Raw genomic sequence first — 18,865 nt, forward strand, 5'->3', positions numbered from 1 at the left:
TGTTATAAACTGGGTTGTTGTTTGGCCTTATGTGTGGCCCGGTGTGCTTTATCCTTGAAATTTGTTGCCACCGTAATTCTGAATGATATTTATTTCATTTACTAGTTTATTTTCATTCCATCACAGCCTATTGTCTTAACTTTTAGATTAAGTTATAATGTCTTGTCTTGCATCGATGGCTTTAAATGGACCAAATAAATGATACAATAAATTGAATAGTTAACGAAGATTTTATTGAATCACTACCTTAATCTTATATATACTTGTTATATATAATTGTTTAATAAAGTAAAAAGATATGTTTTTACCTAAAATATATGTATTAAATGCATTAAAAATATAAATAATTAATTTTTTTAAAAAAGATTAGGTGTATTCAATGCATTGAATCTAAAATATTTTCTTAATTTTGAATGCTTAACGGGAGCCAAAATTTTGATAGTTTTGTCACTTTTTAAATTATTTTGCAATTTTTTTCATCTTTATTTATTTATTTAATTATCATTTAAAAAACTAATGTTTCTTCCACTAACTATAAAAAAAACCTAACTTTTATTCCACTAACTATTATTATTTTTTTATTAATTATTTTTAAAATTTTAAAATATGTAACCGATTATTTCACTAACAATTTTTTTTCTTCTTTTTTTAATAATTTGTTTTTGATAAAAGTTTGAGACTATTTAGTAATTTTTCATATTCATTTATTTACTACTAACATTCTTTTATTTTTATTTTTTTATCTTATATTATATATAAAAGTTATTAAGTCTTTTAACAATTTTTTGTGTCAAAATTTTAAGGATATTATTGTCACTTTAATTATTTATTCTTATTTTATTTAATTTAATTATTTTATAATTTTTATTTCAATAATTTAGTAATAAAAAAATAGCTAAATTTAGCTAACCACGTTCTCCATAAGATATTTTCACCCATTTCTTTATTATTTGTTTTACTTAGTTATTTAATAATTTTTTATTACACATATTCATTATTATAAAAAAAAAAACTACTCAGCATTTTTTAGTTGTGCCTACCTGGCAGTTTAATCTTTTGTATTTAAACAAGTCAGGTAAAGCGAAACTATAACTGAATTTTTTACCATTGAGAATTTGTTACGTTCTCTTCTCTGTCTTCTTCCATCTTCAATCTTGTGCACCAACAATTGGTATCTAGAGATACGGTTTGATTCCTAGGGAAATACGAGTGTACGTGAGGCGTGTGTGATTAATTTTGTTTCTTGAATTCACGATCGGAATCGTAACAAAATTATATTTCTTGATTTTGTAGGATTGAGAAACACAAGTTTTTGGTGAGATCTAAGTGAGTTTCAGTGCACAAGAACAAAGATAAACGGTGGAAATAACTTGAATGCAAAGCTTCCAGTGTTTAATGGAAAAAATTAGAATCAGTGGATGATTCAGATGCGTGTGTTGTTTGGTCCTCAAGACGTTCTTGATCTTGTCACCGATGGTTGCGTTCCGTTTGCAGTAGATGCGACGAAGGAACAGAGAAACGCGCAAATATATATGAGGAAGAAAAATTAGAAGGCGTTGTTCAACAACAGTAATGCAATTGATCATTCTAAAGATCTCAGCACCATGAGAATTAAAGAGATGCAGAGTAGACTAGAGGTACAAGAGTTGCATTTGACTGAGAGAACCTCTGAAAGAGAGGTAGAACAAGCTCTAAAGGCGTCTTCTGGTAAGAAGAGTCAGAAGAAGTCTTGGTCCGAAGCCAAGAATGGACATGGTGATGGTGTTCCGAAGTCAGAAGCCTCCAACTGTGATGAAAAGAAACATCAGTAGGGAAATGAGAAGCTTGACAAGAAAAAGGTTCAGTGTTACAACTGTAATAGGTTTGGTCAATTTGCTAAGGACGGTTGGTAAAACAAAGAAAGGAAATTAGAAGAAGTAAACATAGCCAGAGAAGATTCTGATGTTGAACCTGTGCTAGTGATGACTTCTGAATCTGATGGTGGATATTATGGGGTTTGTCATTAGGGGCTTCTTCAAAGGTCAGTGAATCTCTTCCATACAAGAGAGTTTCTTTGAAGTGAGCATCCAACTTAAAGAATGCTCAAGATATTGTCAAGATATCAATCCACAACAAATTATGTACACCACCACTATATATCTTTCTTGTAAAAACATTTGCATGTGTTAAGCATATAGCTAGTGTTCCTTCTAAGCTAGGATCAAACTCCTTTTTTTTAGTATGATTGGACCCTATAATGGTAGAACATGGTGAACCAAACTTACTATTTCATATCTTATAAATTTATGTCGAGCGTATTTAAAACTTTTATGGACCTTGCTTCTCTTATTCTTTATTGATAGCATAGAACAATAGAAAGATAAGCATGTGTTCCCAAGCGACCTTTGTAGTATGGAGAGCCACTCTAATTGTATGATCAATATTCGCCTTCGTATTGATGCACTTCTTTTGTGATTAATGGATTAAGGTTCACTGCCTATTAATAAGACATCTCCACCCGAATGCCTTGATTTTGCAAGGTACTTCTGAACCCCAATTCAAAGCCAACGACTTATCGAATTCACCAACCGTACCAAAAGGAATGTAAACATAATCGTATCAATATTATTTGAAATATTTTTATTAAACATATGGTATGAATAGTTATTTAATTAATAATAATTATTTTGATTTAATTAGAGTTAATGGGGCGATTTTATTGAATAGTTACTGAAATTATCATTTTTTTTAATAACCTCCCACAAATGATGTAGTAAGTGATACCATAAATCAGATCACTCAACATGTCATTGGTTGTTAGTCACCGGCGGTTGCTCGTGCAAGGTTGTTAGTCACTAACCAACATTCAACTAATCCTTTTTAGAATTGTTCGATTGAATCTCTCAGCTAGACCATTTTGCTAAGGAGTACCTACAGTAGTCTCGAGCAAAATTGATTATACTTTTCAGAATTGATTCTACTTGAAGCTAGAATTTGTAGTTTTTAATCAAACGTGACTTTTAAATGTGATTTTTATACTAGAAATTATTGTTCAACTCACTTTTGCAAAAATTTCTCCAAATATAAATCACTTTATCTTTAACTCATTTTTATCCAGAATCAATTTTAAATAATTAATTCACTCAAAATCAATTTTTTTTCACCATAGAACCTAACACGCGCTAAGTTTTGGAACTAAAATTTAGGGTGGTCTTGTTATTTTTTTTAATTATTTTGCAATTTTTTTCTATCTTTAGTTGTCATTTGTTTTATTTAATTTAATTACTTTATACTTTTTATTTCAATAATTCATGAATACAAAGTAATAGCTAAAATTAGCCACATTCCCCCTTAGATGTTTTTCACATATTTCTTTATTATTTGTTTTATGGTGAATTCTAGCATAAGTTGAATAATTATTTTCAATTAAATTGAATTAATTGAAGATTTTATGGTTCCACTGTCATTTAGACCATTTCCTACTATCCATTCAATAACACACGTTCTCCTCTTTTTTATATACTATATAATATAACCTCTCATTAACTATTAACTGGGCCCACCCCACTCCTATTTTCCTCCTCCACTCACACCACTCTAGTATCTACAACCATACAACCATTCACTTCAAACGTAGGTATAAATAATTATTCCATATTTTAGCATTAGTTTTGCTTCTATTCACATCACTTTTTGTTTCTACAGGTAATATCATTTTCACCCAAATTTTTTGTACTATAGAAACACAACAAAAAATTATGCATGTGCTTTTTCTACTCAGGTATGGTCAAAGATAAAAATTCAAAGCGGCAACGAAAAGATGATGACGGATCAATTACGTCACGCTCCAACCGAAACAAAAAGTTGTTGTATAAAGGAAGTTCTTTGGTCATATTGGATAGGTACTCATCTTATTTCTTATAATGTGTTTACAATAAATTTATAGATGGTGGATGTAATATATTTTATTTAATGAACTTGCAGTGAAGACGACATAAAACCCAAAATATGACATGTTCTAACACCACATGTATGCAAGCCATCAACAAGCGCTTTATCAGCTTCACTCAGTCGACGATACTTAGGAATAAAATGAACAAACCGATGTGGAGTTAACTTATGATTATGAGCGGATTCAAATGCAACAACTCTCCAACTTCTAGTCACTACATCATATGCCACACACAACCGAGCAAGACAACCTGTTCGAGTGATTGGCCTTGGCCCCCTATGTCGATCAACCCTTAACATATGTTTCTTATGTCTTTTCCCCTCTCTATTACAAACTAATTGGCGCATAATAATATTTTTTTTGAAATCACGGTCAATCTCATCTCTTCTTACAGCAACCCCATGATATTCTGCATATGTTTCATAAAACTCACAAGCTTTTTTCTCTGATTCAAATTTCATATCTCTTATATCATCATCTGAGATTTCACCTATATCTTTGTAATCATCCAAATCCTCTTTTCCTTATTCATTATCCACATAACTACCATTGTTCCTCCCGACATCATCAGCATCTTCACCATTATCCATGCTTGCTACACAATTTATAATCTTTATGAATTGAATGTCTACTTTACAATCGTTACTCCTACCGCATTTATTGTCTGCACCACATGAAAAAGTAATAAAAATAAATGACTCATTTGTTTTCAAGTTCTGACCTTGATAATTCCTTGCTTTCTTACGGTGTTTTAATGTAAAATCACGAAGGGAATGAATATAAAGTAACACTAACAAACCTATCACCAAACCAACAACAACGCAATACATATATGAGACAACCATGGATATTTGGGATTTCGTTTTTTAAGATTTGATTCAGTTTAAGATTTAATCCCTTTTAAGAAGATACGGTTTGAGATTGATCACATGACAATAATTAAGCATAATTTAGGACCATAAGATTAAAACAAAATCAATAGTTGTGAATTGGAGTAACATTTTTAATTTACTCTTGGAGTATATATATATATATATATATATATATATATATATATATATATATATATATATATATATATATATATATATATATATATATATATATATATATATATATATATATAAAGTTAGAATGAGCAAATACTCTCTTGTGGAGAAAACTAAGATTATTCACGCTACCATTGTTCCTCTCTTGTAAAAAGTAACAATTTTTATTTTTATTTATATCTTACAATTGATAAAATATGTTTTTTGTTAGCAAGATAACAAAGAAGTAGCAGAGACAAACTAGTGTTAGATACAACAAGTCCCACTAATTGTAAAGGAAGATATGCTTTGAGCCAAAATTGCATTGCCATATAATATGCAAACAAGTGAACAACTAATCCTGAAACTCTTGCATTATGATGTTTCATGTCTTAAATATACAATAGTGCACTAAATCATCAAATGGTTTTTCTTCTTTTTTTAAATGAAAAAAAGACATGTTATTTTAGCATAAAAAATATAATATTTTTCTTGCTTGTATTGCGATCCTATTCCTATATTTCTCTACACATCTATGCGTTGCTTTTTTTTCGAGAATGACACTAGTAACTACTAACATGATAGGTTGAGTGCATGTTGGAATTTGGTTTGTTCTGTTTTTCTTTTCTGAACAAGCATTTGGTTTTGCCTTTGTACAACATTATTTCATGACTGTCGACCGATACATGAAATTCTGTGGCTGATACGGAATATCATACTAAATTTTCAGTATGCTAAGTTTGTTAAGCCTGCCTTCGATGATTTTATTCTTCCATCCAAAAAGTATGTTGACATAATCATACCTCGTGGGGGAGATAATCGTGTAGCAATTGACTTGATCGTTCAACATATCCGCACTAAGCTTGGCCAACATAACCTCTGTAAGATATATCCAAATTTACATGTGATACAATCTACTTTCCAGGTGATTTTCGTATTCGGCATTTCCTCCTACAAAACTCTGTTTTATTATTTTGCTCCAAGGAGAATTTATCATGCAAACTTCTAAAGTTTGAGCTTTCTTACAGACTAGAGGCATGCACACTCTTATTCGGGATACAGAAATATCCAAGCATGACTTTGTTTTTTATTCAGATCGGCTAATTCGTTTGGTAGGTCATGCTTTATACAATGTGACAGGGTTTACAACCTCCACTAACAAACTAATATTATTATCACTGGACATAACAGGTTGTGGAAGATGGTCTTGGTTACTTGCCATTTACAGAAAAACAAGTTATCACACCTACAGGTTTGTCTAAGGAAGAGGATATATCATTCAATTGATTAAATTTATCACAAAGAGAAAGACTGCTACATCATTTTTTTCCACATTTCAGGATCAATTTATATTGGAGTTGATTTTTGTAAGAAACTGTGTGGAGTATTTGTTATTCGAAGGTATTTTTTTCTAACGACTTCTTCAGTTTTATTTTTTTGATAAGCAACTACTTCTTCAGCTGTTTTATTCATTAAGGAAAGGAAAATTTATAACTTACCATAATTTACAGTGGTGAAAGCATGGAAAATGCTTTACGTGCATGCTGTAAAGGAATAAAAATAGGAAAAATTCTCATCCACCGTGGAGGTGATGAAACTCAGGTAATCAGTTTCCATATTTTACTCTATTCTTTCTTGAATTTGTTAGTTAAGTCTTGAAATGTAACTTATCACAATGTTTTCTTTCTATAAGCTTATTTATGAGAAGCTCCCTAAAGACATTTCAGAGAGACATGTTCTTCTCATGGACCCAGTACTTGGCACAGGTCAGTTATCAGAAGTCACAACTTTTTATTCACCATAATATCATTTTTAACACTGTCTCACTATATATACAACAAGTTTATTCTGAGTAACAATACTATATTATAATCACAGCTACATAAGATTGGAAAACATTAACAATCATGTTCGAATGTACAAATCCTTATCGTGGTTTGTATTTTGGGTTTTCTTTTCCAGCATTATTATGCTAATTTCATACTATGACTGATCGGCAAATGTACAGGTACTCTCAGGCTGGGACTCCTATTGTTAAAGTCAATACTTCTTATAATGCAGAAGGACATACATTTTCCTTGGAGATTAGGTATACAGACTTCAACTTTTTATTTTTTCTGATTGAGTTATCGGTAATTAAATTTTGATTTCTATTTTTGGTTATTTATCTATGATAATATGTTTGATGGGGACACTTCTGCAGTCAAGAGATACCACCAACTCCAGGGCAGTCAGTTAAGGAACCCACATTTTCCCTTATTCGAAAATCTTAAGATACCCCGGCTCACGAGAAATCGTACATTTGTGGCTGTTGTCCTCACTTCGGCTAGTTATTTTGACGTGGGACTTTCTTACAATGATACATTCATTTCTGACTAACTTATTAACATTAACCAGTGGCATAGTTGAGTTTGGGAGTATATTTAAATCGTACGAGAACTAACATATACTGGCTTACTATGCTACAACACTCGTTAGTATTATTACTGAGTCGACTCGTTGTTAACAAGAAATTTATATGGCTTGCAATTCTAGCTCACGTGTTCACACATAACAAAGTTCACTCACATAAATCTTTTGCAGTTTTACACACAAAAACACAAACATATGGTATACATTATAAAGATGGTGCTAGAAGGAAAACCTTGGGAACAAGGTGAAGGACGCCAGATATAAAGAGAAGGTTATTGACTTTGTTTGCTTGGGAATATGGTCCAATGGTGCTGGTGCTTTTTTGGTTTCAACAGCTTCCTTAACTCTTATTCCTAAAATCAATCACAACCAACAAACACAAAACAAAACCATTAACACTGTTATAAATTTGTTTTATTTATCAAAAAATTTGCAACTTTCTAGGGTTTTGGAAGAAGCATTGAAGAGAAAATGATGAATACTTACTGACATCAGAAGAAATGCTCAGACATGTAATCCACAAAGTGCAATTCGATAAAGAAGAGGTGTGGTGGAAGGATGTGTCGCTGGTAACTGCGATAGATTCTCTTATGACGTTCAATGAAGTGTGATTGCGGAGATGTGTCGCTGTAACTGCGAGAGGTTCCCTTATGGTGTTCAGTGATGTGGGGTTGCAGAGAAATTTAGCAAAAGAGGAAGAAGAAAGTCAGTCGGCGGTTGTGGAGAACAGGAGAAGAGTCTGCTTGAAAATAATACAAATTAAGAAGAAGAAGAAAAAATAAAGAAACCGAAATTGTTTGGTTAATATTATAATTTTATAAATTTAATAGTATAATATTTATTAATATAATAATTATTTATAATGAAAATAATATTAATAACATTAATTAGGTGGACCAATCAAAACAATACATGTCACATGGGTATCGGTACCCTCTAAAATGTGATGGGTACTGGAGTGTTCACCAAAAAGAAAATGTACTTATATAACTAAACAAAAAGAAACAAAAACTATATATGCATCCCATAACATTTTTAATGTTTTAAATAATATATATAAATTATATTTAAAAAGATCTATTCTATGATAAATTCATTTTTATTAAATATATATGATAAAAGATAAAACATTATTATTTGTGTTTAGTTCTATTTTTTTATAATAATAAATTAAAATTTAAAAAATTCAATATTATTCTTTATTAATTCAACATAATTAAATAGATAGTAAATTAAATTATTAATTTTTTTTTATAATTCCGTACTTTTATTCTACTTAAAAGGCAAATGTATGCATATGACTAAACAAAAAGAAACAAAACAATACATGCATCCCACAACCTTTTTAATGTTTTAAATAATACTTTGATTTACCTAAGAGTGCCTTCAATGGGAGATTTTTCTAAAGTCCTTCGACATGGCAAACATATTATTCTGTTTTTCAGCCATTGGAGTTGGCCAACCTGATCAACCGTTGCAATGGGAGATTTTTCTAAAGTCCTCCGACATGGCAAACATATTGTTCTGTTTTTCAGCCATTAGAGTTGGCCAACCTAGTCAACCGTTGCAATGCAGTGTAACGTCTCCTTGAAATAAAATAATAATAAAATTAAAATTGTCTTGCAGGAGTTGGTCAACCTGATCAATCGTTGCAACGCATTGCAACGTCTCCTTGGAATAAAACAGTAATAAAATCAGAATCGTCTTTCAGCAACAACTATTATTTTTTTAACATTTTAGTTGAATAAAATATTAATATATATAAAAAATTGTGAGACCTAATATGACTTATGTAGAAGTGCACTAATGAAAATTGGATGAGCTGCTTATAGATGATGTGTTTTATAATGGGTATCTAAAAATAGTCTGCACCATTGAAAATGCTCTAATTGGTTCCACCTAATTGGTTCTACATAGTATATTGAGTTTAAAAGGGGATGATGAAAGGGACACTGATAAATACAAGAATTGACACAAACAAGAATATTCTAGACGTCAGAGATTGTCGACTCTAATGAAAAAATGGAGATCTCAATGAGAACTAAATACGTCAATTATGATAGAAAATTAACATATCAAATGCGTAGTAGAAAAAGATCTTAATAAATTGCTAGTTTCTTGATAGTCTTTTCACTACCAATTCCTGCCATTGAGTAAAACCAATAACTGCTGTGTTGTTTGTTTTAAATACAAAAACTGTTTGTGTGAATTAGACTTGATCTTCATTTTGAATTCCATTGGATAAACTACCAATCACTTAAAAAATGATGGAGTTCAAGTTTAAATGAATGTTTTCAGTGATACTTGTTAGCCATGCAAACAAGCAGCAATTAGCATTGAAGTATAAATGGAACAGAAATAATAGAGAAATGCAAAATAAGGTTAGTAGGACCACATTGGAAGAACAACAAAGCATAACTCAAGAGATATTACAAAATAAGCTTGCAACTACAAAATAGTTTCATCACTATAGACTGACAATCATATTAGGTCTTATTTAGCTGTTATTTTTCAACAAAATCAAGACTGAACAACATACTCTCTCTTTAGATGAAAAGCATAATACAATAGAACACAAGATTTTGAAGACATGAAAGCCTTGTTAGCCTCATCAAGCTTGCTACAGAAGCAACCTATGCTCATTAAGATTAGAAAAACAACCATAGCCACCGTGTCCCATACATATTTGTTGATATCACTGGCTTAGAAACTTAATACTTTTGGAAGCCTACAAATATAGAAAAAATCCAAATAAGAATTGGTTGAAGAAATCTGAGTTGGAACCGAATAACTTCCTATCTAGGCATAAGCAATACAAAATGGGTGTTATGTCATCAAAGAAAAAGAGCAAAACAGATTCAATGTCATACTGTTTTAACCGATACATAATCACTCATCAATACAATCAAATCAAAGTCATCATAAGAAAATGGTCACACATGTTATATAGCAATAGCAAAAATGTATTAACTCAAATTCAAACAACTCAATCATTGTAGAGAAACTTACTTTCAACAATACCAAACCAAACTTTCAACGTAATCCTTTGCAACGTCTTGCAAAAATATTTGTACTCCTTTAAATCTATTATCTCTACAATTATACAGAATTATATGACTTGGAATTTTGTCCATCAATAATAGTGTATCATTCTTCTCTGAAAGGCGTAATGGCAACCAACAATGGTCGATTTCATTAAATGGAAAATCTATTTGAAGAAGATTATTAGGATAACTAATTTTAAGGAATTGAGTCCAAGAGTCTTCCATAGGGGTGGAAATAGGCCAGGCCAATAACAGAGGCCTACAGGCTAGCCTATATAGGCTCAGGCCAGACCACACATTATTTTTAAATAGAAAAGGCCTAGGCTTTTTTATAAGCCTATTTAGTTAAAAAGGCTAGGCCTCAGGCCCTAAAAGAAGCCTTTTAAGCCTATCAGGCCGGCCTATTTAAATAAATATGAATATTTTTTATTATCATTATGATATGTTTTATACTTTGAATTACAATACATAAATAAAATTTGGTTATCTTGAAAAACTTTTGAAAATAAGATGAAAACATCTGATGAACATTGTTTTCATGAGTTCTCTTAAACAAATAGTCTCATAGAACTTATGCTAAGAGGTAAGTTAAAATAAGTCAATGCAAATAAATTTTTAGTCTCTTGGTCTTTTAGTTAGTTAGTCTATTTAAATATTATTTTAATTGCTTATATACATATGTCTAAAACAAATAGGCTTTTATATAGGCTAACAGGCTAACTAGGCCTTCGAAAAGGCCAGGCTCAGGCCTAAAAAATAAGCCTACGATAGGCCACAGGACAGGCTTAGACTTCATTTATTTTGACAGGCCAGGCTTAGGCTTGGCAAAGCCTAGCTCGGCCCAGCCTATTTCCACCCCTAGTCTTCCACTCCAAATTCCTTCATTTGCCAAATAATAAAATGAGTTTGATTGAAATCATGACAAAAACAAAGACAATCATTTAACGCACTTAGTTTTGATTCAATAGTTAGCCGTTTGTCAAAACCCTGAGGGGGTAGAAACTGTGTATGTGAAACTGTGTATGTGTCTCTGTCCTCAAATCAGTGAAATAATTTCCCCTTTACCGGTGTAATCATGAATCGCCAACCAATTAAAGCTACCACTCAAATTAACAACATACATCCTGTGATAATGATCCAGAGGAGAATTTTGAATAATTGTCCAAACATTATTTCCCAAACTAAAAACCCTAACCTCTCTTCTATTTGGAATGAAATAGGCCACCTTATAAGTGTCTGATGAATCATCATAACCAAATGTCAAATTACAATAGAAACATAGGTTCTCGTAACTAGAATACCCTAATTTTTCTGATATTGTCCTCGTGGCGGGATTCCAAAAATGAAGATACCACTCCATATAACCATTGGCCCAAGAATCACATAATAAGCAGAGCAGACCATTGCAGGAACCAACCATATAGAAGAAGTCCTTATCATTCAATTGATGGTGAGGATCCTTGGGAAGATTGATAGTGATAGGAGGATTCTTCAACAAAGGAAAAGCGGTGAAGGATACATCACCCAAGGAAGAAGATACAAGTGTGAGGTCCGCATTCCGTGCAGATTAAGGTGTCGTTTGACAAAGGTTGGATCCGAGATGAGTGATTTCCATGACTTACTGACACATCTCAGTTGCAGGAGTGTTTTGACAGGAAGAAAGGAAAGCACTTCAACAACAAGTTCTTCCGGGAGGAATACCCGCAACGGTGGCATGTTGGAAGTAAGGAGATTCATGTGGGAGTAGAAAATTTGGAGCTAAAAAGTTGAACCCTAATTACAGTGTTGCTTACGTTGATTTACTAATAGTACTTTTGTTGCTATTTTTTGGTAACAACTATTAGCATTGTTTCATACTTCATGTTTTTTTTTAAAATAATATTTTCTTTCGTTTTATGACGGCGTTTTTATTTAAAATGATAAAAAATTTCATTAATTTGAATTTATTTATATATTTAAAAATATATTTTATTAAATTTATTTTTCAATTAATGAGTTTTAGAACAAAAGTTATAGTAATTAAGTTATTTATTAAAATTGAAAATTTTAATAAAATATAATTGTGTATAGAAGTTTAATACTAAAATAAAGTATTACTTTTTTATAGATTAATATATATCATATATGTGTATAAAATTTTAATATTAAAAGAGTTCAAAGATAGTGCACTGTCAGTGTAACCAATCAAAATGCTTTAATTTGCCATGTAATTACAGTTTTTTAAAATTAAAAATGGACTTTATTCTGATGCATGTCTCTCATTGGTTGAGAGTGTAAAAATACTTTACACTGTCAGTGCATTTCCTTTTTTCCCATATTAAAATACTACAAGTTATATATCACAAAAAAATAGTATAACTTAAAGCTAAATTGTGAGTTTATAAAAATATGTTAATGGTATAATTTCAATGACAACGATGATTGTTGGCATTATTTTGTTGAACGATTTTTATTTGATTCTAAGTTAGAAATCGACACACCAAAATTATTTTTTGTTTGTTTGATATTATGTCGAATTTGTGTCTCTCACATGATATTGATATTGATACTATGTCAAATGTAGTTATAAAATAACAAAAATTAAAAAGATTCACTATATTCAATACTTGTACTAATATGACATTTGTGGAAGTTCGTTGTTTCATATAAACTTGTGCCTCGGAAACCATATTTCTATTTAGGAAAAATATCTTTTTTTCCTTATGTTAGCCTCGCGGTTATTTTGGTCTCTTAATTTCAAAAAATTTCATATTAGTCGTTTAACTCTTCAAAATGTATCATTTTAGTCTTTTTGTTATATTAGCGACTGATTTATCGACCAATTTTTGAGTTTTTTCGTCGCTAATGTGACAAAAAAAAGACTAAAATGACGCATTTTGAAAAGTTAAGGAACCAATATAACACTTTTTGGAGTTAAGAGACCAAAATGAATTCCGAGGTTAAAATAAAGGACAAAAAAGTATTTTGCTTTCTATTTAGATTTCACTATGATTGTCAGATACCTATGTATTTTCTTTAGGTATTTAAAATTTTGATTACACACAGTTCTCTTATGTATTTTCTTTAGGTATTTAAAATTTTAATTACACACAGTTCTCTTCCACAAGAATGGAATTTTGTAGTATTATATTTCTTGTTTTTTAAATAAAGATGAAAATATTAATAAAAAACTTTTGAACATTTAGAGATGAATTAAAGATACAAGACATATTAAACAACCGTTTATAAAGATTTTTCAATAGTTATGATAATTTAGTTTTGCAGTGAAAATCACCCAATCTATTACACTTGAAGTATGGCTGCAAGGTAGAAGATGAAGTTATGCATAGCGGGAAGATCAGGGTCGGTCCCGACTTTTTGGAGATCCTGGGCAAATAATGAAAACGGCCCCTAATATATAATATAATTTTCTTTAAAAAAAAATAATATCAATAGCACCACCAAAAAAAATTCATATTTTAATCAATATTATCAAAATACATTCCAACTACTTAAAAAAAGTCTTCCTTCTAGCAATTTTTGAAGCAAGTTTTTCAATCAAGTCTTCATATTGTATATTCTCCAACAAATCATTTTCAATCGCTAATAATGCTAATCCATTAAGTCTTTCTTGTAATATGGTAGCCCGCAAGTAAGACTTCAACAACTTCAATCCCGAAGAGTTGAAGTTGAACCAATAAATTTCACAACGTTGACGTTGAACCGATAAATTTCGCAACGTTAAAGTTGAACTGATAAATAAAAAATTAAAAAATAATTAGTAAATAAAATTAACATTTACTTGAAATTTAATTTGTATGAAGAATTTATACCAATTGAAAAATAAACAATAAATAAGAAGAAGAAATTACCAATTTAAAAAGAAAAAAAATTGAAAACTAACCTTGAATTTTGATTTTTGAATTTTATGTTTCCCTTTTGTTTCAAAGAAGAAGAGAGGAGAAAGTCACTATTTTTCCTTTTGTTAGAGAGAAAGAGGTGAATTTTTATTAGGTTAATATTTATCTATATATTAATATTAAGATTTATTAGTTTTAAAAAAAAACAAAAAAAAAGTATATCCAGTAACAAATTTAATGGCAATAAAGATGGAGAATTGTTGCAAATTTGGTGTGTCCATAACAAATTTAATGGCGCTGAGTACATTAAAAAAAGACAGAAAAAAACAAAAAGCAAAACATATTTGCACCCACAACAGGATTCGAACTCGAGTCCTTTCAAACACATTCAAAAAGACAGAAAAAAACTCGAACTCGAGTCCTTTCAAACACATTCAAAAAGACAGAAAAAAACAAAAAGCAAAACATATTTGCACCGACAACAGGATTCAAACTCGAGTCCTTTCAAACACAAGCATCTATACGCTTCCGCTAGGCTACAGTCATATACTTGTTAGTATCTCAACCCAAATTCTATATATAAAATTTAATGTTTTATTTATAAGGCCCATAAATAAAAAATTTGAGGCCCTATTTTTTTTGAGGCCCTGGTTGCCCTGGCCCAGGGCCGGTCCTGGGAAAGATGAAATTAGAAAAAAAGAATTACGGAAGATGAAATTAGAAAAATGAATCTGTGTTTGCATTCCTTACAAAGATATGGGTTGTATAAGAAAATTATACCTCATACCCCTACATTTATCCCTCCTCCCCTAATTTTTTAAAATATTCCAATTCTATCCTTATAATTTATAAAATAATTTTATTATTTAATATTTACCATTTCACACCCCTACCAAAGTGCATCGGATAATTTGCAATCAAGTTTTTCGGTTTCTAATTTTTCTTCACCGGATAACTTGCAGTCAAGTTATCCGGTTTGTAATTTTTCTTCACCGGATAACTTGCAGTCAAGTTATCCGGTCTGTAATTTTTCTTCACTGGATAACTTGTAGTTAAATTATCCAGTTTGTAATTTCTCTTCACCGGATAACTTGCAGTCAAGTTATCCAGTTTGTAATATTATAGATAACGATTTTATTTATTTTTTGCCACGGTTTTTCCTTGTTGCCTAAACTTTTTATTTTTTATTTTATTTACTTTTGGCCACGGTTGTTCCTTGTTGCCTAAACTTTTTATTTTTTTTTTTAAATTTTCGGATTAGTTAAAAATTATGCACCATCATCATTTTGAAATGGTTTTAGATTTTTTTTTCCTAACAACCATTTCATGTTTCCATCATATTTTAACTTCATCAATATTAAATGTAGTGTCTACAACGCCCCAAACTACTTTCATGATTATCGACTAACCCCACAAACCAACACGAGTCTTTTCATCATACGTTTTTCTCACTCACACGTTGTGGGGGTAGTCGGTAATCATGAAAGTAGTTTGGGGCGTTATAGACACTACATTTAATTTTGATGAAGTCAAAATATGATGGAAACATGAAAGGGTTGTTAGGAAAATAACTAAAACAATTTCAAAATGACGGTGGTGCATAGTTTTTAACTAATCCGATAATCAAAAAAAAATTTAGGCAACAAGGAACAACCGTGGCCAAAAGTAAATAAATTAAAAAAATAAAAAAGTTTAGACAACAAGGAAAAACCGTGGCCAAAAGTAAATAAAATTGTTATCTATAATATTACAAATCGGATAACTTGAATGCAAGTTATCCGGTGAAGAAAAATTTCAAACCGGATAACTTGACTGCAAGTTATCCGGTGAAGAAAAAATACAAACCGGATAACTTGACTGCAAGTTATCCGGTGAAGAAAAATTACAAACTGGATAACTTGACTGCAAGTTATCCGGTGAAGAAAAATTACAAACCGGTAAACTTGACTGCAAGTTATCCGATGCATTTGGGTAGGGGTGTTAAATGGTAAATATTAAATAATAAAATTATTTTATAAATTAAAAGGATAGAATTGAAATATTTTAAAAAATATAGGGGTAGAGGGATAATAATAGGGGTACTTGTACCCCTCCTATTATCCCTCTACCCCTATATTTTTTAAAATATTACAATCCTATCCTTTTAATTTATAAAATAATTTTATTATTTAATATTTATCATTTCACACCCCTACCAAAGTGCATCAGATAACTTGCAATCAAGTTTTCCGATTTGTAATTTTTCTTCACCGGATAACTTGCAGTCAAGTTATTCGGTATGTAATTTTTCTTCACCGGATAACTTGCAGTCAAGTTATCTGGTTTGTAATATTGTAGATAACGATTTTATTTACTTTTGACCAGGCTTTTTCATTGTTGCCTAAACTATTTTATTTTTTATTTTATTTTCTTTTGGCCACGGTTGTTCCTTGTTGCCTAAACTTTTTTTTTTAATTTTCGGATTAGCTAAAAACTATGCACCATCATCATTTTTTAATGGTCTTAGATTTTTTCCTAACAACCCTTTCATGTTTCCATCATATTTTGACTTCATCAAGATTAAATGTAGTATCTGTAACGCCCCAAACTACTTTTAAGATTATTGACTGACCCCACAACGTGTGAGTAAGGAAAACGTATGATGAAAAGACTCGTGTTGACTTGTGGGGTTAGTCGGTAATCCTGAAAGTAGTTTGGGACGTTGCAGACACTACATTTAATCTTGATGAAGTCAAAATATGATGAAAACATGAAAGGGTTGTTAGGAAAAAAATCTAAAACCATTTAAAAATGATGATGGTGCATAGTTCTTAACTAACCCGAAAATAAAAATAAAAAGTTCAGGCAACAAGGAACAACCATGGCCAAAAGTAAATAAAATAAAAAGTAAAAAAGTTTTGGCAACAAGGAAAAACCGTGGCCAAAAGTAAATAAAATAGTTATTTATAATATTACAAACCGGATAACTTGACTGCAGGTTATCTGGTGAAGAAAAATTACAAACCGGATAACTTGACTGCAAGTTATCCGGTGAAGAAAATTTACAAACCGGATAACTTGACTGCAAGTTATCCGGTGAAGAAAAATTTCAAACTCGATAACTTGACTGCAAGTTATCCGGTGAAGAAGAATTACAAATCAGAAAACTTGATAGCAAGTTATCCGATGCACTTTGGTAGGGGTGTGAAATGGTTAATATTAAATAATAAAATTATTTTATAAATTAAAAGGATAGAATTGGAATAGTTTAAAAAGTGTAGGGGTAGAGGGATAATAGTAGGGGTATGAGGTATAATTTTTGTTGTATAACTATATATAATACAGTAAGCCCACTAAGCAGTTAGAGGCCCAAAACCAAAAAAGCTATGTATCTAATACCCCCCATAAGCTTGGGGGTAAATGAAGTGAAGACCAAGTTTAGTGATGTTGTTCAGGAAGGGAGTAGTATCTAATGGTTTGGTGAAAACGTCTACAAGTTGTTGTTGGGAAGTAACAGGTAAAAGGTGGAACCGATTCTATCGTAGCTTTTCTCAACCAGATGACAATCTAGATCATTGTGTTTCGTTCTTTCATGGAATGAAGAGTTGCTAGCTATGTGTCGGGAAGATGCGTTATCGTAGTAAAGATCATTGTGCATCATTGTTTTTAAGTTTCTTTACGTCAAAGTTTCTCCTAAATCGAAGCAAGGCATGGGTTGTAATATCTTCGAAGTCGAAGGGACGAAAGACTTAGGATATTTCGAAGTATTTTTGAAAGATACATGTTGGCGAAGTCACGTTGTTTCCCACTTCAGAACTTCGAGCGGGAATGTTTTGAATTTTAAAAATGTTTCATTTGGTTAGAAAGACACGTGGAAGCGTCAGGAAATCTAAGCGCATGCAAAGAGACAACGTGGCATTTTATTAGAGTAAGACCGTTAGGGTCGAAATAGTATAAATATGGATCTTAGTGGTAGGATTCAGGGGTGTTCATTTTGTACAAATCACTCAAAATATCGCTCAAGTACCAAGTGAAAGAGAAAGAATTTTCATTGAGAATGTATGTGTAACACCATTTGTAATTACATTTGTCTCAATTTTACAAATTCAAGTCATTTACATATATTTCTTTTCCGAGTCTTGTCTTTTATAGTTATTTTCGAAGCCTTTTAAGTCTTTTACTCAAATTTCGTCTTTACATACTGCATTATCTTTACATTAGTTAAGCATTCAAAATATTCCTTTAGATTATGAACTCAGTCATAAAAAATATAAACTTTCAGACACATGTCCTAGGATCATTCTAGTCGATCCTGCAAATTACCAAAATATATTTAATAGTTTTGAAGACTAGCGGTTGTTTACCAGAAATCATTGTAAACAAATTGGCATACCCAGTGGGACGAGTGTCGAAAAGTTTAAGGGTTCATAAGTCTCATTTATACATGCTTGTGTTGTTTTTAGTTTAGAATATACCAAGACGTTGTATGAACCTCAGAAGTGGTAAAACTACTAGCAGTTCACAACCAGTACCTAAAAGAAAATATAATAAGAGAATGGAAAATACTGCCAATGATCAAGGAGGATAAAATCCACCACAAGGGTCAGGCACGGTCGTTGCAAGTTCGACCAA

At 31.1% G+C, this 18,865-nt stretch overlaps 2 protein-coding genes and 1 pseudogene across 2 annotated transcripts; 1 reads left to right on the top strand and 2 right to left on the bottom strand.

The window, feature by feature from the left end:
- Positions 1-3,948: 3,948 nt before the first annotated feature.
- On the bottom strand, positions 3,949-4,392 carry LOC131613904 (protein FAR1-RELATED SEQUENCE 5-like). The gene has a single exon (XM_058885542.1). The coding sequence runs from the start codon at positions 4,390-4,392 to the stop codon at positions 3,949-3,951; it is 444 nt and encodes a 147-aa protein (XP_058741525.1).
- Positions 4,393-5,516: 1,124 nt separating this feature from the next.
- On the top strand, positions 5,517-7,232 carry LOC131613905 (uridine kinase-like protein 3). The gene is made up of 10 exons (XM_058885543.1): positions 5,517-5,525; positions 5,690-5,884; positions 5,988-6,071; positions 6,151-6,211; positions 6,300-6,360; positions 6,471-6,561; positions 6,653-6,729; positions 6,838-6,894; positions 6,968-7,048; positions 7,163-7,232. Exons 1-10 carry the CDS (start codon positions 5,517-5,519, stop codon positions 7,230-7,232), a joined length of 786 nt encoding a protein of 261 aa, XP_058741526.1.
- Positions 7,233-10,382: 3,150 nt separating this feature from the next.
- Positions 10,383-12,127, bottom strand: LOC131613907 (F-box/kelch-repeat protein At3g23880-like; annotated as a pseudogene).
- Positions 12,128-18,865: the final 6,738 nt, after the last annotated feature.

This window comes from Vicia villosa, linkage group LG6 (assembly GCF_029867415.1).
Source record: "Vicia villosa cultivar HV-30 ecotype Madison, WI linkage group LG6, Vvil1.0, whole genome shotgun sequence".
Lineage (NCBI taxonomy): Eukaryota > Viridiplantae > Streptophyta > Magnoliopsida > Fabales > Fabaceae > Vicia > Vicia villosa.

Bases quoted from the DNA above. Each gene is read 5' to 3' on its own strand.
- LOC131613904 (XM_058885542.1), bottom strand. From the start codon at position 4,392: ATGAAATTTGAATCAGAGAAAAAAGCTTGTGAGTTTTATGAAACATAT.
- LOC131613905 (XM_058885543.1), top strand. The intron at 6,072-6,150 runs GTAGGTCATGCT...TGGACATAACAG, and splicing joins CAGATCGGCTAATTCGTTTG to GTTGTGGAAGATGGTCTTGG. The intron at 7,049-7,162 runs GTATACAGACTT...ACACTTCTGCAG, and splicing joins ACATTTTCCTTGGAGATTAG to TCAAGAGATACCACCAACTC.